The sequence below is a fragment of the Nomascus leucogenys genome, chromosome 4 (genome assembly GCF_006542625.1).
Source record: "Nomascus leucogenys isolate Asia chromosome 4, Asia_NLE_v1, whole genome shotgun sequence".
Classification (NCBI taxonomy): domain Eukaryota; kingdom Metazoa; phylum Chordata; class Mammalia; order Primates; family Hylobatidae; genus Nomascus; species Nomascus leucogenys.
The window spans coordinates 99479373-99507250 of record NC_044384.1 but is presented as its reverse complement, the minus strand read 5'-3'; the positions used below and the strand labels follow the sequence as shown (position 1 = coordinate 99507250).

Here is a 27878-nt window from a genome sequence, read left to right as displayed (position 1 = left end):
ACACACAAGCTAGGATGTTCTCTCCGCCACTGTTGCAGAGTCCCATGAGCAATGTGAAAATGTGGCAGGCCCGAGGTTTTCTTCTCTGGTCCAGAAAGGGCGAGACAAGAGCAGGAAGCAGGTTCTACAGCTCTGAGAATGCTGAGCTAGAGCAGCAGCCTCCAGGCAAATGGGTTACCAAAGCAATTGCCTTCTGCCAGACTGGGTGGTGGGGCCTCAGAGACACTCCAGTATTCTTGCCCTCCTGAAGCCAGGGCCTAGCAGGACAAAACGTATTCCAACTAGAGGTTGTCAGTCTGGTCAAGGATTGAGGTAAACAGTAGGGGATCCAAGGCAGCCTGAGGTAAGTGCCAGACAGTCTCCGAAGATTCAGGCTGGCTCAGGCTTGCCTTTCCCAGTCATTGCTGGCTCTATGGCTATTACAGCCTGGGGTTGAAGGTTGGTTCTAGGGGTTCCTCCCACCAGCCCATAATCTTAGTTACCAAGGGGCAGTCAGAGGCAGTCCCAGGGAGCCCAGCAATCCGTCCACACAGCATTACAGCAAGCTGCAGTGTGAGCCAGGAGAACTAACAGGAGACGACCCAAGCCTCCCTCCAGCTCTGGGAACCAGGCAAACAATGCTACAGAAACTCAAATCGAAGAGGCTGCAGCCATAAAATTCTGTTTAAGACTGTAACATGGAAAAATGTTTATACGTTAAGTACAAAAGGGACATAAAATTGTATATACAGAATAATGACTATGTAAACACACCAAAAATCTATGCACAGAAATGTCTAGGGGGAACATTTAACACCAAAAGATTAACAGTGGTAGCATTTGGGTGGCAAACTTGATTCTTTCTAAAATTCCCAAATTTTCCTTAATAAGCAGTAATTATAATCGCAACGGGAAATAATTTCTTTAAGTACCCAGTGCAGTGTTGCTGTCAAATAAACATCAGTGGCTTTGGCCCCGATTCCTAAGGTGGCAAACGCCGCTGCCCCACTCCCCACCCATCCCCAATAGGGCAAGTACCTCTAGCTCTGCTGAGCACATCTGTGCAGCCCCAGCCCTCAGCATCTCTTCCACTCACTTCCAGCTGTATTTTTTCCCTTTCCTTCTTAATTCAGGAGGCAGCTTTGCAACCACAGGGCCCAACGATAGAGACCATGAGGTGGCATGTTTTTTTTTTTGAGACGGAGTTTTGCTGTTGTTGCCCAGGCCGGAGTGCAATGGCACGATCTCAACTCACCGCAACTTCCGCCTCCCGGGTTCAAGCAATTCTCCTGCCTCAGCCTCCCGAGTAGCTGAGATTATAGGCGCATGCCACCACGCCTGGCTAATTTTGTATTTTTAGTAGAGACAGGGTGTCTCCATGTTGGTCAGGCTAGTCTCGAACTCCCGACCTCCGGTGATCCGCCCACCTCAGCCTCCCAAAGTACTGGGATTACAGGCGTGACCCACTGCGCCTGGCCTTGAAGTGGCATGTTTTCAAAGAACATGGTGCCTCAGTTTTGGACACACAGGAACTCAAATACAATCATTTTCCTGCTGCTAAGTAATGCTTGGTGGCTGCTCTGGTTGCAGATATGTGAAGTTAGGTAGCCTTTCCTGTTAATCCCACGGTTCCAAGCACTCTCTCTTAACAATCATTCCTATTGCGAATTTTCTACCCTGAAAAGCCAGGGGTGGGCAGTAACAATTAAGATCATTTGGTTTCCAAAAGTTCTTCCTCTCTGGGAAAGCAGAGCTATACAGTGGGTGGCATCCTGCAGATTCTAGTCTACATTTGGGAAAGGTGTATGCCTCTTGCACTTTCAGTTGGAGGAACAAGTCAAAAAGTAATTGCTTAAAAAAAAAAAAAGTGCTAGCAATTCACAGCCTATTCCTGCCTGCTGAACAGAAGTTGTGATGCCTTGATTTACCCCCTAGCAGCTACATATTCTTGAGCAAATCATAACCCTATTGTGCCTCAGTTTCTGGATCTGCAAGGAGTGTTGCCTGTATAAATGTTTGTTTAGGAACTTTGTAAAATGACATACCACTCTCTCTGCTCTAAGAAGGCCATGAGCCAGCTGCAGCTCATCTCACTCAGCCTGGGCCTGACCAGAGTCACTTCCTCTTCCAAGAGAAAGCAAGGAAAAGCAGCAAGCAAGCAGGCATACCAGGTCAACGGGAGTGATCTATCATTGGCAACGAGGCCTCAAACAAACTGCAAATGCTCTGGCTTCAGCACCTTATCCCCAAATGCCACAAACCAGACACAGAAGCCATGCAGGAGTGACTATCACACACACACAGGCACAGACAGAGTACCACCAAGCAAAAAGGGGGCTAATACTGCAGAGATGGCCCCAAAGTGCAGCTTGAGGAACACAGCGAGTCATCCCAAGAACCTCACTTAGCTGCCAAAGAAACAGCAAACACCATAAGCTTTGCTTCAGTCTTCTGAAATGAAAATATTAATAAGGAAGACTCACTAATACTTGTGGCAAACACTATTAGCAGGGATGCAGTGTGTCTCCTGAGCTGCAGGACTCCATCTGCTTCAGCTGAACTCTCAGAAACTACCGATGAGAGATATATGCATACGCACACACATATATGCATATCTGTATGCACACAGATGTATTTAAATGAAGGTGCATACACTGTGCTAAAATACAAACAACAGAAATCAAAGGTCATATATAAAAAGGCTAAATATGACATATAACACAGGCCTCGAACCAGCTCTTCGCTGGGAGCTGGGGAAAGGGGTGGTATCATCTGAAGACTATGTACACAATCTGTGGTGGGCAGGGAAGGCATCAGTGTAAACAACTCAGACTCACTTCACAATATTGGCCCACAGGAAAGTGTGATGTATCTCATGTACAAAAATAGACTCCCACCTTGCTTTTGTACAAACCAAGCTTGGTAGGCACCCAGGAGGACCGTGGGTTTGTCTTCATGACAGGGCACTGCACCAGGCTGCTGTGAAACCTTCCTAGACCTTCCAGCCCTAGGAACTCACCTGCTACCCTCCCACTACCCTCCCCTTTCCCTCCCTTTCAGGCCCTTGGGTCTTTTCCCACCCAACACCTACAGCCTGAGGCCTGCCCAACCACCTAGCCTCACACGACTAACCGCAGAAACTAACTGCATGGCGTCCTGCAAGCAAGGTCCTTCTGTATCTGTCCCTTTCTCTGACCCCAGGATATATGAAAATGTTTCTGTAAATGTTTGGCACCTAAGAAACATGATGGTTGTGGATAATGCCACAAGTACACAGGGAGACCCAGTAACAAGACATGCAGGGTGAGGGCAAGCGGCTGAGCTGCCTAAGCGTTTCAAAACCAGGACTTTGGCTTCCCATGCAGTTGGAGGGTAGGAGAAGGGATGTGCGGAACTGATGACTTCACCGGCTCCTCAGCAGCATGTACATTCAAATTGAAGATGCTTGAGAGCCCCACTATACCAAATCGTGAGTCTGGTCACTCCTCTAGCAGAGCTTGGTGCAGTGACAGCTAGAAAAGCTGAGTTCCAACTGAGTCTGTTGCACCAAGAGTCCTTTTGAAGATGCTCATCAAAGTAATTATTTTCTTTTGAGCACATGTACAGCACATCCATGGGAAGGCCATGTAAAAGGATGTTCTCCAGCCCAGTCAAATGATCCAATCCCACTATTATCTCAGTTCCCTCTGAGTTTCTTTCTGCTGGCCGCCCTCACTGTACAGAAATAGCCGAGCAGCAACAGGGTCAGTCATCAATGGTGGGCAACCAAAAGGCCTAGAAGGAGAACATAAATCAACTTTAAAAAGCCAAGCATCTCTTCACTGCCAACGGTTCTTCACATCCCACCCCACAGCAAAAATGTGCCCAACCCCAATGGCTCTGGTAGCCCTCCCTCCTAACCAACCAACTGCTCTAAGGGGACAGAAACACTCTTCCCTCTATGTGAAAGTAAACTGGTTCTGTTTTTCGCCAATAATCACTGTCCACCTTCCACCAGAGTAGACCCCCCCCTTTTTTTTTAAAGGAAGGGAAAAAAAGGAGTGCTGCCTGGGAGGTGGGTGAATAGGTAACCTGCCCTCATTGCTAATCCACCAGGTTACCTCCAACAGGCCCCCTCCTTCCTGGGCTGTAAAAAGTAAGGAACTGGATGGTTTTGCTACATTTTTTCTAACATTTTTTTCTTGGTTAAAAAAAAAAAAAAAAAGCAAGGGGGCAGTGTGCTCTGGGTAGGCTAGTAATGAAATGTCTCATCCCCGAATACCCAGGCAGGTTTAGGAGATCGCAAGGGAAAATCGGAGCTGAGACTCACTGATCCTTTGTTCTGTTAGTATTATGTAGGAAGAGACAAGGGCCTGGAGTTAATTCCAAGTGGTGAGTTATGACCAACTGTAGAAATTTCTGGGAATTTGGTGTAAACCAACAGGAATGGAAAACTGAAATCACAAAAGGCCAGTTCAGAGTATTTTAAGGAGCAAAAAAATTGCCAGGCGTAGCCTAGGTAGTTTGGACCTAAAATTAGGGTCCAGAGCAAAAACTGGCCTATGATCTCCTTGGAGCTCAAAGGTGATTCCTGATCACCTCTAGGAAGAATAAAAATGAAAGACAAGACCAACCCAGCCAGAGATCAATAGGAGGTGAAATAGGGAAACCATCAGTTGAGAAACATGTACTTGGATGCTTGTAATGTACCTATGTAGAACACAGCTTGCTGTGCTTGTTGAGGCACTGACCACCCCAACTGGAAAGGGTCCCTGAGTGGCAGATACCTCTTACTGTTCACATACCATGTTGGAACACGCGCTGGCAAAAGTCATGAACTTGGGGTTGAATTGCAAACAGGTAATCGGGCCTGTGTGTTTACCATCCAACACAGCTACTTTTATACCGCTCTCTCCATTCCAGACATGGATCTTGCCATCCTCTGAACCTAAAGAGGATATTCAAGGAAAATGTAACAGCTCAAGGCACAATACAAAGACAACTGGAAATGAGACATGGATTGAGATCTGAAGATACGCCAAGCTTTAGGACACATCCCTCAGGCAAAATTGAGAGGGAGGAGAGGCAGTGAAGGAAGGACACTTTGGAAATTGATCTTGACCCTCGCTATTTGTTCACAGGCATGTCATTTCCCCTCTAACTTCAGTTTTCTCATCTAAAAAAGGGGCCGAATACCATTACCCTACCAACAGGCAGCCACTAAGATGACTGAATGTAGGGTTACACCAGGACATTAGTATTACTAATAAGGTAGTGCTTGTGGAGTTTGACTCAAATTTTGGTCCAGTCAGGGCAGTTAAAAGACACTATGTCCTTGGCATAATGTGCTATACAGAAATCTGAGAACATCTATCAAATAGATAATAATGTCTCAGTTAATAATTTAAACAAAGAAATGCATAGTACCAGAGAAATAACCCCCACAGGGGATAAAGGAAACTCACCAATCATAATGAACTGAGAGTCTGGAGTAAATGAAGCCTCCAGTGTGACAGCTTTGCTGTTGGCATAACCCTGAAACAGAGCAGTTCTTTTGTTGTTACAGAGCCATTAATAAAAACAGCTGCCTACAAACACTGACTCAGCACATGCATCACCTTCCTTTCCATGACACCCTTTCCTTGTCATGTACTACACCACCAAGCTTCCAAATGTGGTTGCCATCCTTGACAATCCACTCCCACCCTCAACTATGTATTCAAGGTATACTCAAGGGGGCAAGAAAACTTTATTGTTAGGAAATTATTTTATATCTAAATACCAAACTTGGGTCACTTGGTGAGAAATGAACGTCTACGAAATCCAAGAGAGGTAAGTTCATGAGCAGGAAGAAAATACAAGTGCATGCCTTCATGAGTAAGTCAAGAGTAACTGTTGGTCTCCACCAACCAGCTAACATAATTCTTAGCATAGGAAGTATGAGCATGGAAATAGCCATGCTTGAAGGCTGTCAGCTCACCCCAAACGTGTCTTAGCATAGGAAGTATGAGCATGGAAATAGCCATGCTTGAAGGCTGTCAGCTCACCCCAAACGTGTGCATCACCACTCCTTTGAATGCATCAATCAGACGAATGAAGCTGCCATTGGTGGAAATGAGGATGAGCTTGCCATCGTTGCTGAATTTAAGTCCTGTCCACTCACAAGTTCGATCATACTGCATCTTAAAGGTAGCAAAGGGCCCCTGCAAAAGATAAAAAACAGTAGCCCCAGGCCCAAGGCATATTAATAATTTCTTCTGCTAGAGCCAATTCCCATCCTATTCCTTTAGATTACTTTTTGACTAAGGAAAGCAGAGAATGGGCTACTTCTCTGCCATTCTCTAATATGTACCATATTTTTCCTTTTGTAGAAAAGGCTCTTACAGGGCTGGGCGCGGTGGCTCATGCCTGTAATCCCAGCACTTTGGGAGGCCGAGGTGGGTGGATCACCAGAGGTGAGGAGTTTGAGACCAGCCTGACCAACATGGTGAAACCCATCTCTACTAAATACAAAAAATTAGCCAGGTGTGGTGGCAGACATGTGTAATCCCAGCTACTTGGGAGGCTGAGGCAGGAGAAATCACTTGAACCCAGGAGGCAGAGGTTGCAGTGAGCTGAGATTACACCACTGCACTCCAGCCTGGGCAATAAGAGCAAAACTCTGTCTCACAAAAACAAACAAACAAACAAAACCAGCTCAAAGATCTCAAAGATTCAAAGATTTACCTTATCAAAAGAACGAAGGTCATAAAGCTTGACCATTTCAGAGTTGACACCTGCAGCGAAAATTAACCCTTCTGGATCAAAAGAACAAACTGGCTTCCCCTGCAGATGCATGAGGCCCTAAGAGAAAAGAAATAAGAAATACACTAAAACACACATACCACAACCCATATCTGGAATAACCAAAGACTGCTAGTACAATGGGGAAAAAAAAATGAATCCAGGACCTTACCACACTATATAATTTACTTTTCCCAATTAAAACTAAGAAAGGCATACAAATATCAGCCTACCTACAGAACAGAAAAAGCAAACATAAAACTAAAATGAAGCTTTTAAAAAACAGGTCTCTAGACAACAATTTCTGGTCAACTCTAACTGCACAATATTACAGACACATAATTCAAATAAAAATAAATCCCTTGAAGCTAAAAGCTCTAGGAACACTTTTAAAAACATTAAGCCGGCTGAGTGCAGTGGCTCACGCCTATAATCCCAGAACTTTGGGAGGCCAAGGTAGGAGGATCACCTGAGGTCAGGAGACCAGCCTGACCAACATGGAGAAACCCCATCTCTGCTAAAAATACAAAATTAGCCAGACATGGTGGTGCATGCCTGTAATCTCAGCTACTCGGGAGGCTGAGGCAGAAGAATCACTTGAACCCTGGAGGTGGAGGTTGCGGTGAGCCAAGATTGCGCCATTGCACTCCAGCCTGGGCAACAAGAGCGAAACCCTATCTCAAAACAAAAACAAAAACAAAACAAAACAACAAAAAACCCACAACAATTAAGCCACAGAGTATAATGCAATCTGCACTAGATTAGGTTATGTGCTTAGCAGCTACCAACTAAAAAAACAGATTTTCTCCAAAGTTTAAAAAGACCCTGTGATCCCAGAATGGAACCACTGTTTTCTCCCTTCTTTGAGAGGTGGAGTTCATTACAGCGCCTACCAAAGAAAATCCTCAAAAAGTGTAACTGTGAGGTACCATTACCTGGCAGTTAGGAGACCGGAGATCCCAGAGTCGAATGGTCTTATCAAGAGACCCAGAAATGAAAGTGTCATCCACAGGTGACATGGACAAGGCCACCACCCTGCAATACATCGAGATAAATAGGAGTTGATGTGAAATATTAGCAAAAATTGGATGTGAATTCTAAACCACTCTGCCTACCTATATATATATACCTGCTCTCCCAAAATTGCCATTTTAAGAAACACACTAAAACACGCATACCACAACCATATCTGGAACAAACAAAGGCAACTAGTATAACGCAAAAAATTTTTTTAAAGCTATAAAATAAAAATATATGATTCCAATGCAAATCAAAACCACAATGAGACTACTCCACACCCTCTAGCATAGCTATAATAAGAGAGATAACAAGTGTTGGTGAGGATGTAGAGAAATTGGAACCCTCATACATTGCTAATGGAAATGTAAAAATTGTACAGTTGCTTTGGAAAAGTTTTTCCAAAAAAAGTTACCATGTGACCCAGAAATTCCACTCCTAGGTATTTACCCAAGATAACTGAAAATATATGTCCACACACAAAAATGTACACATATGTTCAGAGCTGCACTATTCATAATAGCCAAAAAGTAGAAATAACCCAAATGTCCATTAACTAATGGATGGACAAACAAAATGTGCTACATCTATACAATGCAATATTATTTGGCAATAAAAAGTAATAAAGTACTGCTTCATGTGACAACATGGAGGAACCTTGGGAACACCATGCTAAGTAAAAGAAACCAGGCACAAAAGATCAGATATTAACTGATCCATTTACACAAAATGTCTAGAATAGGCAAATCTATAGAGACAGAAGTAGATCAGCGGTTGGTAGGGGCTGAGGGAGTGATTACTAATGGGTACAGAGTTTCTCTTTGGAGTGATAAAAATGTTCTGAAGTTAGATGATGGTGATAGTTGTCCAACTTTGCAAATATAGTAAAAACCACTGAATTGTACATTTTTAAAGGAATCATTTACAGTATGTAGACTGTATCTCAATTAAAAAAACACAAAAAAGCATGATTCCTTATCAAGATGTGTGAGGACTACACAGATATTCTCAAATCTAAGTGGCATCAGCATCACCTGGAGGGTGGGTTAAAACAGATTGCTAGGATCTACTCCCAGAGCCTCTAATCCAGTAGTCCTGACTTGGGGTCTGTGAATCTGAGCTTCTAACTAGCCCCCAGGTGATGGGTGAGGCTGCTGTTTGGGGCACCACACCTAGAGAACCACAAGCCTACGCTAACAGGAACTGTATTCCTTTTTTGGTTCCCTTTTGTGGTTATACCATCAAGAAACACTCACTTAAAAACACTTTCTTCCAATGTAACTCAACTAACATCTGCACCAGCTCCTCAACTTAAAATTTTAAAAGGTATTGTTAAAAGCCAAAATTTCCTGAGAATGCCAAGGAGGTAATAAAACACAATGAGCAGGCCGGGTGCGGTGGCTCACACCTGTAATCCCAGCACTTTGGGAGGCCAAGGTGGGCAGATCACCTGAGGTCAGGAGTTTGAAACCAGCTTGGCCAACATGGTGAAATCCCATCTCTACTAAAAATACAAAAATTAGCCGGGCCTGGTGGCGTGCACCTGTAATCCCAGCTACTCAAGAGGCTGAGGCAGGAGAATCGCTTAAACCCCAGAAATGGAGGCTGCAGTGAGCCGAGATCACACCACTGCACTCCAGCCTGGGAAACAGAGCAAGGCACCGTCTCAAAAAACAAAAACCAGAATGAGCAGAACACATTGTGGACATGTAATTTTATGCCATGGCATTCAGCCCAAGAGCTCAGCACAAGACTCTGTGCTGAGAAGTACAGGGAACATATGGAGAAGTAAGACCCCGACCATAAGGAATTTTAACTGTCCAGTCCACATGACTCCAAGAGGACCAGAGAAGGCTTCTGGAAAGATACAACATCTGAGGTGGAAAGGATTTCAAAGGGAGACGCCTTTCTGAAAGGTGCCAGACAGGAAGGCATGAGGCCCAAGTTCAAGAAGTAGCCCAGAGTTCACCTTAATGGGAATGGTAGGAGAAAATGCTGGGAAAATGGGTCAGAGCCAGAAGGGACAGAATCTGACTACAAGGGGAAGGAGCCATGAAAATGTAGAGAACCATTAAGGGAGATTGTGAAGCAATCAAACGGCAATCCAGGATGCTGAAGCAGGATGTTAAGAGATGGGATGATTAATTAGGAGCTAACGATAATTTACCTCACAGGGCATGAGCCAGGGCAGAAGCAAAGGAGAGAACACAGAGGAAAGTGACACATGAGGTTAAACCTAGGGAGAACTAAATAGTTTAACAACTCACTGAATATGATGGCACAGGAAAAAGAGTGAACTGACAACAGATGCTTTGAGCCAGAATTGGAAGAGACAGAGATGAAGAAATATGAGGAAGATAGAGAGAAGCTGGCCCAAAAAATGTCACAATGATGGACAGAGTACTACACCTAAGTATTGGAAAGAGTATTGGACAGAAGAGACAGCTACAAAGATGTGTATAAAACATGTAGGTGGTGCTGGGCGCTGTGGCTCATGCCTGTAATCCCAGCACTTTGGGAGGCCGAGGCGGGTGGATCACCTGAGGTCAGGAGTTTGAGACCAGCCTGGCCAACATGGTGAAACCCTGTCTCTACAAAAACACAAAAATTAGCCGGGCATGATGGTGCACACCTGTAATCCCAGCTACTCGGGAGGTTGAGGCAGGAGAATCGTTTGAACTCAGGAGGTGGAGGTTGCAGTGAGCCAAGATCAGGCCATTGCACTCCAGCCTGGGTGACACAGTGAGGCTCCATGTCAAAAAACAAAAAAACAAACAAAACCTGTAGGTGGAAGGTGGGTCTGAAATTCATAACAGACATGAGCTAAAAATACTGATTTGGGAAGCCACCTGAATGGAGGTGAATGAAATCAGCGATGGAGATTAGAAAGCAGATAAAATATTTGTTTATTTTAGAGTCAAAACAGAGGCTGAGAACTACAAGAACAGAACCAACATGGGAAAAGTCACCTGCCACGGGAAAGTAAGTTTTACTGAGAGGTTAAGCACCAAGAAAAGCCCAAACTAGTGGGTTTTTAACTAGAGGCAGCAGGGAATGAAGGATAAAGGTTTGGATAAAGCCCCATAGACGATTCTGGGACTAGTGCAAAAATGATTTCAACAGTGAACGTGCGTGAGGAGGTGGAGATGGGAATGTACAGATTCTTCTTTCAAGTTTGACAGTGACAAGGAGTGGGTGATAGGGTCAATAAGTAGATTTAAGATAAGAAAGACCAAGTAAATTTGTAGGTAGCAAAGGAAAGGCCAATTAAGGAGATGGAAGCAAGCAGAAAGAGGAAGGTTTTGTGAAAGAAGGACCACAGCTTTCTCAAGGAAAGGATTCCAAGGAAGAGAGGAATTTAGGTGGAAGGGATAGATGTTTAAAAGAACTCTTTTTTTTGGAGACATGGTCTTGCTTTGTCGCCCAGGCTGGAGTACAGTGGCACAATCATGGCTCACTGCAGCCTCAACCTCCCAGACTCAAGGGATCCTCTCACCTCAGCCTCCCAAAGTGCTGATAACAGGCCTGAACCACCACACCCAGCTGAAAGAACTCATTTTGCATAGCCTTGATTTTCTCATAAAAGGAGGGACAAAGTCATCTATCAAGAATCAGGAGGTCGCCCGGCCAGGTGCGGTGGCTCACGTCTGTAATCCCAGCACTTTGGGAGGCTGAGGCGGGCGGATCACGAGACCATCCTGGGTAACACGGTAAAATCTCGTCTCTACTAAAAATACAAAAAACTAGCCAGGCTTGGTAGCGGGTGCCTGTGGTCCCAGCTACTCGGGAGGCTGAGGCAGGAGAATGGCGTGAACCCGAAAGGCGGAGCCTGCAGTGAGCCAACATTGCACCACTGCACTCCAGCCTGGGTGACAGAGCGAGACTCCATCTCAAAAAAAAAAAGAATCAGGAGGTCAAGAGGCTGAATAATTCGGAAGACTGGAAAGCATGTCAAACAACTGCATCAACTCTTAATTACAAATAGTACATTTGTGAACATTAATTTGAATAAAAACAAGCAAAAACATCTACTTATCATGAGCCATCCTTTGTCTGAAACCAGTTACCACTGGCTGCCACCTTATTTCACAGAAGGGACAGAATCTGACTACAAGGGGAAGGAGCAATGAATAAAAACAAGCAAAAACATCAGCAACACAAATGGCCTGCCCAACTGGAAGTGCAACTTTTTTTTTTTTTTTTTTGAGACAGGGTCTCGCTCTGTCACCCAGGCTGGATGGAGTGCAGTGGCGCCACCTTGGCTCACTGCAGCCTCTGTCTCGCGGGTTCAAGCAATTCTCGTGCCTGAGCCTCCGAAGTAGTAGGAATTACAGGCGCACACCACCACTCCTGGCTAATTTTTGTATTTTTTGTAGAGGCAGGGTTTCACCATGTTGCCTAGGCTGGTTTCGAACTCCTGTACTCAAGCAATCTGTCCTCAGCCTTCCAAAGAGCTGAGATTACAGGCATTAAGCCACCATGCCCGGCCTGGAAGTGCAATTTCTAACAGGAGGCTCTCAGGCCATCTCCTGTCAGGGCTCCATACCAATCGAAACCATCCTGGGTTACTGTACATTTGCAAACGGATGCAGGAAAAAATCTCTCAAATGGTTAAAATATTATCCAGGGGAAAATGTGTTTAACATTCAAACAAAAGTTGAAAAATTTGAGAAAAAAGTAACTAGGGGCATTGGGGTGAAGAACAGAGAGAAGCAACCTGCATTACAATACAGAAAAAGGAGATAAACCTCTTGATTTTAAAAAAAGGACTTTCTTTTGCATTCTCATTAAGATCTTTAAATGGAACATTTTTACATAGGGGCCTGCTGAAATGGGGCCCACATATATCGGAAGGCCTCATAAACACAAATAGTCCTTTATTAAGGGATATGTGAGATTTGGTATTCCTAAATGCCAAATCTAATTTTTACTACATAGGTTTTCACTGAGTATCTTTAATCCACATTTTTTCTAGTTTTATATATATATATAAAACTAGAACTATGTATCTATAACTAGAAAAAATATATATATCCTTCCTTCCTTCTTTCTTTTCTTTCTTTCCTTCCTTCCTTCTTTCTTTTTTTCTTTTTTCTTCTCTCCATGGCCCAGGCTGGAGTATACTCAACTTGCTGCAGACTCCCTGCGTCCGGCTCCCGTGATTCTCCTGCCTCGGCCTGCGGGCTGCCTGGGATTGCGGGTGCGCGCCACCACCCCTGCCTGCTTTTTGTCCTTTGGCTGGAGGCGCGGTTTCGCCATGTTGGCCACGCTGCTCTCCAGCTCCTGACCTCGAGTGGTCTGCCCGCCTCGGCCTCCCGAGGTGCTGGGACTGCAGACGGAGTCTCGCTCACTCGGTGCTCCGTGTTGCCCGGGCTGGAGTGCGGTGGCGTGGTCTTGGCTCGCTGCAGCCTCCGCCTCCCAGCCGCCTGCCTTGGCCTCCCAGGGTGCTGGGATTGCAGCCTCTGCCCGGCCGCCACCCCGTCTGGCAGGTGGGGAGCGCCTCTGCCCGGCCGCCCATCGTCTGGGAAGTGAGGAGCGTCTCTGCCCGGCCACCCATCGTCTGGGAAGTGAGGAGCGCCTCTGCCTGGCCGCCCCGTCTGGGAGGTCTACCACGGAGGCCAGATGCAATGTGGGGGCTGGACGTGGTGGCTCACGCCTGTAGTTCCAGCACTCTAGGAGGCTGAGGCGGGTTGATCACTTGAGGCTAGGAGTTCGAGACCAGCCTGGCCAACATGGCGAAACATATGAAAAACACAACAGACCAACCAACCAACCCAGCAACAACAAAACAGGTCTACCCTGGAGTCACACTCTAATTTTTTCTATTTTCCTCCCTTTCTGATCCTTTATCCCACTTTCTTTTTCTTCCTCTTCCTTCTTCTTCTTTGTCAAATAGAGGATTGAGTTATTATCATTGATCCATACAAAGTCCCTCTCTCATTTATTTTAATTCCTACCCCCCATTTCTATTCCCCGTCTTCCCATGTGCAACCTTCCTAATATGTTTGATATGCATCTTTTTGTATGTATTTTTCGAAAATGTTTATCGTTTTGTGTGCAAAAAAAAATAATAATAAAACTGGCATGTCTTCAGGAAAAAAAAAAAAAAGAAAAAAAAAATATATGTAGCTTTGAGACGGAGTCTTGCTCTGTTGCCCAAGCTGGAGTGCAGTGGCGCGATCAAGGCTCATTGCAACCTCTGCCTCCTGGGTTTAAGCGATTCTACTGCCTCAGCCTCCCGAGTAGCTGGGATTGCAGGTGCCCGCCACCATACCTGGCCAATTTTTGTATTTTTAGTAGAGATGGGGTTTTGCCATGTTGGCCTGGCTGGTTTCAAACTCCCGGCCTCAAGTGATCCGCCCGCCTCAGCCTCCCAAAGTGCTGGGATTACAGGTGTGAGCCACTGCACTGGGCCTAGTTATATGTTAACTGAGGTATCTCTGAACACCTACCCCTGTACCTCTATAACCTCAGTAAATCAAGAGTTGACTATTTAAGAGAAGATGAAGAATGCCAAGCAGTAGTGAGGAAGTAGCTTCAGTTCACTAATAAGCTCTCTCTAGCCTTCTATTCTCTGGGTAACCTCAGGGATAAAAGAACTATCTGCTTCTATAATACGTGGATCTTACCTTTTGCTATGTCCAGGAAAGTATCTGATGTATTTGTTGTCATGCAAGGACAAGTAACGAATAGTATCTGTAAAAAGACAAACAAGGTATGATGATATCATACTATTTAAAAGAAATTTACTTTGCATTTTCATCTTGAAAAGACAAGGTAAAATAATCCATTGTATTCTATATCCTAAGCAAGGCAAGAATAAATAATGGTGAATAATTCTACTCTGCAGCTAAAGAGTGGGTATGTAGATTTCACCTAACTCAAAAGCAGAGTTCTTAAGCTGACAGCATAGAAAGCAATGTTTGAAATGACCTTTTATTACCAATTTGGCTTCTTCATAATTACAATGCAACCCCCACCCTGCAAATACACCCTGGCCAAAAAACAAAAAGAGTAAAGCACACATCATAATTTTAGATACTGGTCTAGTGTCCACAGAATGGCAAACCTTAAAGAAAAATATGTGGCTGTTGAGCGAACAGACTTAAAGAGGTAAGCAGCCACGGCAGTTAAACTGAAGATTAGGTTGAACCCTGGCAGCAATTTTTGTCTAGAGTTCTCCATCAGTGTGTTGACCCACCCTCAACTCATCTGAACGTTCTTCAATTGGACACACAAATTACAATGAAAATAAACAAAACGTCAGAGAAGTGATGTCAAGATCTGGGTTAAAAAGATCTTAAGACATTAAAAAAATCAAATTCTTATACCAATGAGTAATAGCAGTGAGATTTTGACAATATTAAAGAAAGGAACAATCAGAGATTTGTGCTTGGGGAAAAATAAGACAAACACTCTTAACCAAATGATTTTATCTGAAAGAGTAAACAAACAAAAAAGATGGTGGCGATAGAGAAATGAAGTGCCATAAAGAATAAAACTGCAAAATAGAAAAGTATTATCCCCTTAAAAAGACTAGGAATAAGGAAAAATTGTTGAGAAACAGCTAAGGGAAAATGGTACCAAAATGCAGAAAGAAAAGCACAGAAAGAACATTCTGAAGGCAAACAGAACATAGGAATAAAGGGGTTGAAAGCATCGAGTCATCCCAGGGGTTCACAGGGGTGCTTTCTAATAAGAGGGCATTTAACTTGGGAGGGGGAATAGGGGAAGAGGGATATTTGTATATTCCATAACTTGAACACTACATAATTTTCCTTGAAAACATCTTCAAACTTCTTGAATGACACCTACAAAGTATTTCTAGTTATTCTACTGCTAACAATGACTCACCTGCCCTAAGAAGAAAAAGACTTCCTCCCCATTACCTGGTTTCCCAGAGATGAGCAGGGTGACGCCATCCTCTCAGCCCCACTTGGCAGCTGGTGCGCTGTTCCTGGCAAGGCAGTGGCCTGTACAGTTATCTCCTGTACCGGGTGGTATCATAGACCCTCAAACTGTACAAACTACTACCTCAGCCTGGAATCAGGCAAAAGGAAACGGAGCACTGGAGGAATTCTTCAGGATGCACTTGAGACAGGAAAGGGAACATCCTCACAGCAGAGGCCTGGCAGCAAAGCTACAAGTGCCACACATTTGCCTCATCTTGCACCACATTTGGAGAATCCTCATTTAATCACTCAGAAAACAGCCCAACAGAAGAAATAAACCAGTCATTCAGATGATCACACAGACACGTTTCCTCAGGATCCTAAGGTTTTACATTCTTGTCCAAAATCACTAACTACACTGCTTCCTTAGAAAACCACTTCTGAAATACAGGCATGAAAAGTAGAAATGATATACTTAACTAAAAATCAGTACAGGCAGAAGAGTCTCATTAAAAAAAAAAAAAAAAAAAAAAAGAAACGGAAAAAAAAGGACTTCCGCCCATTCTGCTCTGAGATAGGCACAGCCAAAATAGCAGTATAAGCTATCCTTATGGAATGACATTAGAAAAATCTTTTTTGTTTTTTTGAGATGGAGCCTCACGCTGTCACCCAGGCTGGAGTGCAGTGGTATGATCACAGCTCACGACACTCTAGACCTCCAGGGCTCAAGCAATCCTCCCACCTCAGCCTTATAAGTGGCTGGGACTACAGGCGCGTCCCATCACACCTGGCTAATTTTTGTATTTTTTGTAGAGACAGGGTTTTCCCACGTTGCCCAGGCTAATCTCGAACTTCTGGGCTCAAGTGATCCACTCTCCTAGGCCTCCCTAAGTGCTGGGATTACAGGCATGAGCCACTATTTAGCCACTGGCCTAAAAAAAAACCCTACTGCAAAATGTGAGATGATCACCAATAAACCACTGAAGTAAGTTTAAACAGAATCCTGGCTGGGCGTGGTGGTTCACACCTGTAATCCCAGTACTTTGGGAGGCTGAGGCAGGCAGATGACTTGAGGTCAGGAGTTCGAGACCAGCCTGACTAACATGGTGAAGTCCCATCTCTACTAAAAATACAAAAATTAGCCGGGCGTGTTGGTGGGCGCCTGTAATACCAGCTACTTGGGAGGCTGAGGCAGGAGCATCATTTGAACCCAGGAGGCTGAGGTTGCAGTGAGCCGAGACTGCACCATTGCACTCCAGCCTGGGCAACAAGAGCAGGACTCCGTCTCAAAAGAATAAAGAATAGGCCGGGCACGGTGGCTCACAAGGTCAGGAGATCAAGACCCATCCTGGCTAACATGGTGAAACCCTGTCTCTACTAAAAATACAAAAAATTAGCTGGGCATGGTGGCATGCGCCTGTAGTCCCAGCTACTTGGGGGGCTGAGGCGGGAGAATTACTTGAACCCGGGAGGCGGAGGTTGCAGCGAGCTAAGATCGTGCCACTGCACTCCAGCCTAGGCAACAGAGTGAGGCTCCGTCTCAAAAAATAAAAAATAAATAAAAAAAAAACAAATAGAAAATAAACAAAATAAAAAAATTAAAGAATCCTAACATGAAAATAAGTGTTACAGTTCAGTTACCAAGACAATCTGTTAACTTAGGACTTCTCTCAAGAAATGAAATGCAGGCAAAAACAGAGATTGTTTATTATACAAAGAAACTCACAAGTTCAATTTCTAAAAGTAACTCTTTACTCTTTAGATCAAAAAACATTCCTGGAATCAGAAGTGACTAAGGTTGGGAAAACACCAAAACTGTTCTAACTTCCCTTAAACTATCATAGTTCAAGCATTTGTGAAACTTTTCTCAAATTTCTATCATTTTGAAAGAAAAAGTCCTGTTGTTTACCACTTGCTGTGTATCAAGTGTTCTTTCCTTTTATTTGTTCTAAAAGTGTTCTTTTTGGAGATGGAGTCTCGCTCTGTCGCCCAGGCTAGAGTGCAATGGCGTGATCTTGGCTCACCACAACCTCTGCCTCCCGGGTTCAAGCGATTCCCCTGCCTCAGCCTCCCAAGTAGCTGGGATTATAGGGGTTCACCACTGTCCCCAGCTAACTTCTGTATTTTTAGTAGAGACGAGGTTTCACCATATTGGCCAGGCTGGTCTTGAACTCCTGACCTCAAGTGATCCACCCACCTCGGCCTCCCAAAGTGTTGGGATTACAGGCGCGAGCCACTACGCCCGGCTTTAAAAGTGTTCTTTTAAGTTTCAGGAAGTACAAATCATAAATACAATCAGTTGCTTCCTTTTTCTACTCCCCACTCTGAATTGAAGACTTTTCATACTCAGTCCCAAGTCCTTCAAAAGTGCTAATGGCTTGCTTCCAGCATTCCTTCAGTCAAAACAATGTAATTAACATTACTAACATTATATGAAAATAGTTAAACTAAAGTAACTATAGTCAAACCAGAAGTAGTCACAAAGATTCCATGAACTATTTAACAAAAGAAACCATGACCTTGACTTCCTAAAAAGAAGGCTTGCTTACCGTCTATTTTGTTAGAGCTGTAAACAACTGTGTTTGCTGCATGAGTGTATCTGATGAGGTCCACGCCATATTTCTTACTGTACAGGGTTCTCTTTGGTCTGATAAGAAAATAGAGACAGAAAATCATGAACATTCTCCATCATCAAAATCTGGGATCTCCACATAAAGAGAAGCACTTGAATGATGTGGCAAAGGTGAGGATTTTTGGTAAGTTCTAATACTGGAAAGAAACTACTTCTTCCAAAAGGGAAAAAACAACGCTCAAGCAACAGCCATCTGAAGAAGCTTTCCACCTTAGAACACCTAATGGCAAGGTTAGGTAGGAAGTAAAATAAATCTGGGGATTCAATTCAGTCTTTACTACAATGTTCAAAAGTAAGCTTTGAGAAAAAATACAGTCATGTGCCATGTGATGACATTTTTATCAACAACAGACAGCACATAGGGTAATGGTCTCATAAGATTATAATGCAGCTGCCCTCTACAACAGATGTTTCATTTTTTAAATCCCTTAAACTGTTTTACGGTAACTTTTCTATGTTTAGATACACAAACACTTAACGCTGTATTATAATTGCCTACAGTATTCAGTACTGTAAAATGCTGTACAGGTTTGTAGCCTAGAGCAATGGGCCATACCAAACAGCTTAGGTGTGTACAGATTATACCGTCAGGTTTGTGTAAGTACACTCTATGATGCTGGTGCAACAAAAACTCACGTGATTATTCCCATCTAAGTGATGCATGGCTGTACATCTACTTGGGAAGTAAGGCACACAAAACAAGTCCTAACTTACAACAAAGAGGGATATGAGAATATGTCAAACCCAAGAGGCCAAACTTTTCTTCTTAAGACATTCATTTAGAAAGAAGCTCTGTTTTTTTTTTGTTTTTTTTTTTTCAAGACAGCAGTGATTTCTCAAAACTGAAACCAGATGCAAAACTGCTTGCCTTTGTTAATGTAACCTGCTCTTGCAGAAGACATCATCCTTCCTATCCTACAGGTCAAAAGCACTTGATGAGTCTTTTAGAAGGCAAGCCTAACTTTCTCTAGCAAAACCAGTTAAATATAGTTCCTTTGCTTTACTTTAATGCAAAAATCACACATTTCTGGCCACAAGGTGGTGGCTCACATCTGTAATCACAGCACTTTGGGAAGCCGAGCCAGGCAAATCACCTGTAGTCAGAAGTTCAAGAGCGGCCCAACACGGTGAAACCCCGTCTCTACTAAAAATACAAAAATTAGCCGGGTGTGGTGGCACGCACTTGTAATCCCAGCTACTCGAGAGGCTGAGGCAGGAGAATTCCTTGAACCCAGGAGGCAGAGGTTGCAGTAAGCCAAGATCGTGGCACTGCAATACAGCCTCTGCGACAGAGTGAGACTCCACTTCAAAAACAAACAGACAAAAAATCACACATTTCCAAGCTAGAGGTTACCAGTCTCCATTTGCTGAAGTTCCTTAAATGTCTCCCTCTACAAAACCTTGAAGAGCAAGGCTAAAACTGGTCTCAGCAGAACCTTTAACCAAAAACTCTAACACATACTGGTTAAGTTAGAAAAATTTTAGGCCGGGTGTGGTGGCTCACGCCTGTAATCCCAGCACTTTGGGAGGCCGAGGAGGGTGGATCAACTGAGGTCAGGAGTTTGAGACCAGCCTGGCCAACATGGCGAAATGCCATCTCTACTAAAAATACAAAAATTAGCTGGGCGTGGTGGCCAGCGCCTGTAGTCCCAGCTACTCAGGAGGCTGAGGCATGAGAATCGCTTGAGCCTGGGAGGCAGAGATTGTAGTGAGCTGAGATTGCGCCACTGCACTCTAGCCTGGGCAACAGAGCAAGACTCCATTTCAAAAAAAAGAAAAAGAAAAAAAAGAAAAAGAAAAATTTGAGCCTTAAATATCTATGTAAATCTAGATTTAAATGCTAAAATAACTCTCCAATACGACCAATTCAAAAAACAGGAAAGCCTTTAACATAATGTCCTACATTTAGTTCTTTAGAAAGATTTCATAAATCCTGTATCAATGTTAACCAAGAGTTCCAACTTATGAAAAGGAAAGCTAACCCTCTCAATGTAAAATCCTCTCAGAATCTAGATGCTAAACAATCACATGACTCAAGCAGTCTTTAAGAAGTCAGTTATTTGCACTTTCAATTTTTGTTAAAGCGAGGCCAAGGGCTTCCCTACATGAAACCCATTTCCAAAAGACTTCTCACTACAAATACACTGGATTTTCTACACTCTTACCTTTACTGAAATTAATACTTAACTCCTAAAAAGATCAGCAAAGGCTATTTTGCCAAGTCCACTGTCTGGGGTTCTGATGTGGGGTTACTATGTGGTAACCAGTGAGGGAGTCTGAGTGTGTGGCTGTATACTTACTCTCTAGATAGTTGACTTTGCTTCTACCAGTGGAAGAAGTTTGTATCAGTTATTTCATCCCATCTACAATAGCAAAGACAGAACCTGGCCGGGCGCAGTGGCTCACGCCTGTAATCTCAGGCTTTGGGAAGCCAAGGTGGGTGGATCACCTGAGGTCAGGAGTCTGAGACCAGCCTGGCTAACAGGGTGAAATCCCATCTCTACTAAAAATTAAAAAAATTAGCCAGGTGTGGTGGCGGACACCTGTAATCCCAGTTACTCGGGAGGCTGAGATAGAAGAATCACTGGAACCCGTGAGGTGGAGGTTGCATTGAGCCAGGATTGCGGCATTGTACTCCGACCTGGGCAACAAGAGCGAAACTCCGTCTTAAAAAAAAAAAAAAAAAAAGACAGAACATGAAGAGCCAACTCTAACTTGACAAGTTGAACGGGAATAGTGTCAGGAAAATTTCTGGTTCCACTTAGATCTGGTCTATTTGTCTCAAATTTATCAAAAACACTAACCTGAGATTTTTTTTCCTGATAACAGAAATCTAGTGCCTCATTTCATTCCCCAATTTGATTTTTATTATTTTTGTTTTTGAGACATTCTCGCTCTGTTACCCTGGCTGGAGTGCAGTGGCACGATCTTGGCTCACTGCAAACTCTGCGTCCCCGGTTCAAGCAATTCTCCCTGCCTCAGCCTCCTGAGTAGCTGGGATTACAGGCCCCCGCCACCAGGCTCAGCTAATTTTTGTATTTTTCTGTAGAGACAGTGTTTCACCACATTGGCCAGGCTGGTTTTGAACTCCTGACCCAGGCGATCCGCCCGCCTCGGCCTCCCAAAGTGCTGGGATTACAAGTGTGAGCCACCACACCTGGACTCATTTCCTAATTTGAAAGCAAGATTATACTGTACTGCATCCATGTGGGTCTTACAAAGTACATGCACAGCATTTTTCAAATATTTTGGTAAGCTTCCTTCCTCAAACTATAATTCTGGTGATCAAGCATCAACAAGGAAAATAATATTAACCTTTCGTTTTGAGTAATTTGCTTCACCTACCACAAACAATATCCTTTATATTCTTCCAAGTTGAAATATCACTCAATAGGCGAACTCCATTGTAAAGAAAATTTAAATGACCAGTAAACTGGAAAATACTAAGCACACAAAACCTTGCGTTAGCCATTTTCAAACTCCCAAATTCTAACATTAGGGTCATCTAATAAAGATACTATGCCTTCGGCTGGTCACAGTAGCTAACACCTGTAATCCCAGCACTTTGGGAGGCCTAGGTGAGAGGATCGCTTGAGTTCAGGAGTTTGAGACCAGCCTGGGCAACCTGGTGAGACCTTGCCTCCACTAAAAATAAAAATAGCCAAGTAAGTTGGCGAGTGCTTGTAGGCCCAACTACTTCGGAGATTGAGGTGGGAGGATCACCTGAGCCGGGAAGATGAAGGCTTTAGTGAGCTATAAGCATGCTACTGCACTCCAGCCTCAGCAACAGGGGAAAACCTTCGTCTTTAAAAAAAAAACACACACACACACACAAAAAAAACAAACAAAAAAACAGGGCCGGGTGCGGAGGCTCACATCTGTAATCCCAGCACTCTGGGAGGCCAAGGTGGGCGGATCACTTGAAGTAAGACGTTGAGACCAAGGTGGCCAACATTGTGAAACCCCATCTCTACTAAAAATACAAAAATTAGTGGGCACACTGATGGATGCCTGTAATCCCAGCTACTCGGGAGGCTGAGGCACGAGAATCGCTTGAATCCAGGAGCGAGGTTGCAGCAGTGAGCCAAGATTACGCCACTGCACTCCAGCCTAGGAAAGAGTGAGGCCGTCTCAAAAACAAACAAACAAACAAAAAAACAAAGGCCGGGCGCAGTGGCTCATGCCTGTAATCCCAGCACTTTGGGAGGCCAAGGTGGGCGGATCACCTGAGGTCAGGAGTTCGAGACCAGCCTGACCAACACGGAGAAATTCCGCATCTACTAAAAATACAAAATTAGCCAGGCGTGGTGGCACGTACCTGTAACCCCAGCTACTCAGGAGGCTGAGGCAGGAGAATCGCTTGAACTCAGGAGGCGGAGGTTGCAGTGAGCCGAGATGGAGCCACTGCACTCCAGCCTGGGCAACAAGAGCAAAAGTCCGTATCAAAAAAAAAAAAAAAAAAAAAAAAAAAAAGATACAATACCATGCCTTCCAAGGAAATACTTCTTTTCTTCTGAGGTTGCTTTGACCTATACTAGTGACAGAATTTTTCGTCATATTATTGCCTAGAATGGAAACTAAAGAGGTTGTCTAATATCCAAAGAAGTAATCTGACCAATGTCACATACCTAGTCACAGGCCAAACTAGAACCCAGTTCCCTCCTAAGTACCAGGCCACTCCTTCACCACAGATAATGAAACAAGGTCACAATTAATTGATCAGAGAAAACTCAAAAGAGCATGCCCTGTAGTATTGTATCAATACTAAATTTCCTAATTTGGATAACTGTGCTCTGGTTATGTAAGAATGTCTTTGTGCTTAGAAAATCCATGTTGAGCCGGCGCGGTGGCTCACGCCTGTAATCCCAACACTTTGGGAGGCCGAGGCAGGTAGATCACGAGATCGGGAGTTCAAGACCTGCCTGACCAACACGGTGAAACTCCGCCTCTACTAAAGATACAAAAATTAGCCAGGGATGGTGGCACGCACCTGTAATCCCAGCTACTCAGGAGGCTGAGGCAGGAGAATCGCTTGAACCCACGAGCCGGAGGTTGCAGTGAGCCAAGATCACGCCACTGCACTCCAGCCTGGGCGACTGAGCGAGACTCCATCTCAAAAAACAAAGAAAACCCATATTGAAGTGTTTAGGGATAAAGAGGCTTGATACCTCCAACTGTAAGCGTGGAGGGAGGCACACAGTACATATGAATATTTACCTACAGTGATGAAGCAAATGCAGAAAATGTAAACAGTTATCGAATCATATGGGAGTTCTTTGAAACGTTGTAACTTTCTGTTTGTAATTATGTAAAAATGCTACATGAGTAAATAAACTGCCTTACGTCATAAAACTAGCATTTTACTTTTAACAAGACAGGATTTGGCCAGGCGCAGCAGCTCATGCCTGTAATCCTAGCACTTTGGGAGGCCAAGGCGGGCAGATCACTTGAGGTCAGGAGTTCAAGACCAGCCTGGTCAACATGGTGAAACCCCATCTCTACTAAAAATACAAAAGTTAGGGCATGGTGGCAGGCGCCTGTAATCCCAGCTATTTGTGAAGTTGAGGCAGGAGAATCGCTTGAACCCGGGAGGCAGAGGTTGCAGTGAGCCAAGAGCGCGCCACTGCACTCCAGCCTGGGCGATGGAGAGAGACTCCGTCCCCCACCCCACCCCCCCCCAAAAAAAAAAAAAAAAAAAAGACAGGACTTTATGTCAAGGTCATCCTTCCCAAATCAAAATTACGCCAAATTTGGGGACAAACTGCAAAGAAATGCCATCACAACCTTCATTTCCTTTAAATGAGGATGTACATCTCCATCCTCAGGTTCTGGGAAGAGGTTCTAATCTGTGCATAAGCACTATACATTTCATGCAAGCCAGCTTCAAATTACTCCTCCAGGACCCCACAATGCTGACCCTACTACCACATCTTTAAATGTTACTTCCTCTTCCAAACTGATTCAAGTGACCAGACCAGGACAGAAATCTGTCTACTCGATGAGTAACACTGACTCAAATAACTTAAGTATTTGTCCAGCTAACAATCCCCTCTTTCTTAAGACCACCACCGCAGACCACTCTGCCACATACTGCAGGCAAATCCAGAGCCAGTTACATAATACTTTCTCACAGCCCCAGTGGGAAAAAAATTGGGGGGATATACCATTATAGCTCAGTCCAAACTAGCATTACTTCAGATAATCAAATTCACAAATGAAGAGATATGTTCCAAAATTAAGACACCAGTTTAAAAAACAAAAAAAAAGGCAAAAGGAACAGCTGGAGAAGGTAGAGAAAGACCCAATATCTCAAAAAAAAAAAATAAATAAATAAGATCTGTTACTAGGTAACAAAATCAAGTCTGAAAAAACCAGGGGCCACCGAATTAAACCAAACATCAGCAAGCCTTCTTGGGGAAGGTGGCTAAGGGTAAAGCGAATTTAATCTAAACTAGTTTTGGCTCCAAGGAGCTGCAAGTCCACAACGTGCGGTGAGGGGGGCTGACAAGGACCCCCAGGGAAAAAGGCAAAGTGCTGTGCTTAGATTTTGCGAAAAGATGTAGGTATGGTGGGTCTCCAGATGACTTGTGGCAACATAAAAGTTTCATGATCAGAATTGGAATTCAAAGTGGACCAAAAAGTATAATTGAAAAAAAAAGTATGAAAGGAAACCTGAAATTGTTTTACGATGCTTGCTTTGTTTTAACGGAAGCTCACAGTCAGGTCAGGATGGGACGACCAAGTTCGTTTGTGTGTGGCAAAAAAGAAGTTTTAGATGTTGCTGAAAAGTTCACTTAGGAACGTGGGCACCGAGTCCGAATGAGTAAGAGAAAGGCTAGGAGCAGAAAGAAAAAGCAAGGGGGCTCAAAGATGTACAACAAATAAATCCTGACAGTTAAGAACTGCAACCCACAAGGTCTGACGGCAGAAAGGCCGCGGGAAGCTGAGGGGCAGGGGATGGGCGGAGTGCCAGGGCGGAATCGAGGTCACAGTGGAGAGAGCACAAGAGAGAGCTCACGCTGCCGAAGGAGGCAGGAAAGCAGCCCCTGCAGTCCTGCGTCGAGGCCGGAGCAGACCAGCACCTTTGACAGCCTGAGGAGCTGAAAACGCTACCTGATGGGCCCAGGGTGGGCGGACCGGGCGTTTAAAGGTCAAGGTCAAGGTGGGGTTTGGCAAGTGATGCATAGCGCTCAAAGGAGACCGAAGACATACAAATAATAGTAATATAAAATTGTGACTATCGTTATCTTTTTTTTAAGAAGAAAAAATAAAAGGTCTCCTGGACGGCTGCGGGGTGGAGGCGGCCCTGGCAGGAACGCGTGCAAAATAGGCTAGGGGCTGAAGTCGGGACGGAGGGCGGGCCGAGGGACCTGTGCTGGGCCACCGGAGGGAGGGAGGCACTGAGACTCGGGCCCAGGGCCTCCGCCGCACTCACTTGCCCTCCTGGCAGTCATAGAGCACGATGGAGTCGTCGTCGCTACTCGAGATGACCGTCTCGCCGTTGGGGCTGAAATCGAAGCAGTTAATCTTGTCCGAGTTTTCGCGGAACACCTTAGCGACGCGGAAGCTCCGCAGCACGCTGTCGGTCAGCTTCATGGCGGCGGCTGGGGAAGGCAGCGGCGGCGCAAGGCCGGGGCGGGGCCCGGCGGCGAGCGGGCGCGCTGCCGAGGGGCCAACCCAGGCGGGGCGGGCGCCGCGCCGGCGGCTAGCGGGAAGTCGGCCAACAGTTGGGCCGCCTCCTCCTCTTCCTCCTGCTTGGACGAGGGTCTTCTGCCTGGACGGTGCAGCCTCGCCGACTGTTCGTCCTCACAGCCACCTCACGGACAACCAGCGCGTCGCCGGCTCATTGTGTCCGCCATTTTGGGGCGACAGGCAGAAGCTGAGGGCGAGGAGCCTTAGCAGCGGCGCACGCCGGGAAAGGGGGCGGGGCGGGAACGGCGGCGCGAGGCGGGGAGGAGGGGTGGTGACGTCAGCGCGGCCGCGGCGGAGAGTAGTGGCAGGGCGGGCTGCTGGCAGGGAGCGGCCGAGAGGTGCAGGGCCTTCCCCGGGGGTCGGAAGGTTGCGGGTGCCTTGGGAGCCGGGGGCCCTTGCGCGGGATTGCAACCCCCGCGAAGACTCTGGCGCCTCCTGCAGGCGCCCCGATCGCAGGCCGCGTGGGAGGGGGTACTGCAGGATCGGGTACGCCGCTGGAGGCCGGTTTTGGGGGTGACTCAGGTGAGCCGCTCGCAGGCAGACTTGACCGCTAGTCCACTGCAGCGCCCGCTTAGACAGCTTCGACCTCTTTACTTTTTTTTTTTTTTTTTTTTTTTTGAGATGGAGTCTCTCGCTCAGGCGCGCGCCACCACACCTAACTAATTTTGTATTTTTGGTAGAAACGGGGTTTCACCATGTTGGCCAGGCTGGTCTCGAACTCCTGACCTCACCCGCACCCGGCCTGGTGTTCTTAATCGAGGTAGACTTTAGGTACAGTAAAAATAAGCTTTTTTAGGCCGGGCGCGGTGGCTCACGCCTTTAAACCCACCACTTTGGGAGGCCGAGGCGGGATGATCGCTTGAGCTCAGGAGTTGAGACCAGCCTGGCCAACAAGACAAAATGCCACCTCTACTACAATACAAAAAATTAGCCGGGCATGATGGCGCGGCTGAGGCACGAGAATTGAGAAAGGCGGAGGCTGCAGTGAGCCGAAATCGTGCCACTGCATTCCAGCCTGGGCGACAGAGCAGACGGTCTCCCCCGACCAAAATTAGCCTTTTTAGTGGCTAGTTTTATGTTCTGACACCCATACACAGTCATGCAGTCACCACTACATTCAAGATTTGGAAGAGTTGCACTATCCTGTTTGTAGTCAACAGGATTATTTTAAAGGTTCTATCATATAAGTGATTCTTTGCCTTAAAAGAAAGTTTATCTCTAACAAAGGAAAGCAGTATTTGAACAGAAAATAGGAACCAAGCTTCCTAACCTTAACTTTCTGGGCAAGGGGTTAAACTCAATGCCAACCTATGTGGCTTCACAGATTTCTATCTTGTGTGAAGCTCCTCAAAAGGTTAATTGCCTGGGGTTTCCAACAATGGAGATGGGGATTATTTATTTTTGTTTTCTTTAGCTAAAGAGAAACAAAAACGAGGAAAGGCTGTGAGACATTTCAGCCGCTATTAGGAAGGTGTGATATCCAGAGACTTGTGCAATGGTAAAAAACAAAATGGAAACCTTGGGACAGTTGGGGTCTTTCTAGAAAGAACTAGAGGCTGTATCCCAGCCCCTTGGGTAAAAGGAGAGCCAGGATCCTCAAACATAAAAGAGAAGTTGTTCTCTAAGGGAAGAGGCAAGTTCCTGGCTAAGTCTGGGGTATAATTGCCTCCTGACAAAGAGCAGAGCTTCTGGCTACAATTCGTTCTGGGGTCTGGAAAAAGCCGGTTTGAGTGAAACCTGAATAGATGGCAACTTTCCAAACTGCACAGCAATGGAAGAAAAACCCTCCACGTCCCAGATCACTTGCTCTGCTTCCCTGTAATTCCCGTGCCTTTATTTCAGAAGCTAGAAAGTCTGATACAACGTCTGCTTCGAATAGTTTAGAAGGCAACAAGGACAGATCG

General features: G+C 45.1%; 1 protein-coding gene across 1 annotated transcript; it reads right to left on the bottom strand.

Moving 5' to 3' along the window:
- Positions 1-645: 645 nt before the first annotated feature.
- On the bottom strand, positions 646-26166 carry WDR82 (WD repeat domain 82). Its single transcript, XM_003257157.4, has 9 exons — positions 25718-26166; positions 18200-18297; positions 14388-14454; positions 7677-7776; positions 6685-6801; positions 6006-6161; positions 5424-5493; positions 4764-4906; positions 646-3753 (listed from the first exon to the last, which is right to left on the bottom strand). The coding sequence occupies exons 1-9, from the start codon at positions 25876-25878 to the stop codon at positions 3724-3726; spliced, it is 942 nt and encodes a 313-aa protein (XP_003257205.1). The 5' UTR covers positions 25879-26166; the 3' UTR covers positions 646-3723.
- Positions 26167-27878: the final 1712 nt, after the last annotated feature.

Excerpts from the sequence above, each read along its gene's own strand:
- WDR82 (XM_003257157.4), bottom strand. The coding sequence starts at position 25,878 with ATGAAGCTGACCGACAGCGTGCTGCGGAGCTTCCGCGTCGCTAAGGTG. Across the intron at positions 6,802-7,676 it reads TCCGGTCTCCTAACTGCCAG|GGCCTCATGCATCTGCAGGG; the intron begins GTAATGGTACCT and ends CTTTTCTCTTAG. Across the intron at positions 3,754-4,763 it reads CCAGCGCGTGTTCCAACATG|GCCTTTTGGTTGCCCACCAT; the intron begins GTATGTGAACAG and ends TTCTCCTTCTAG.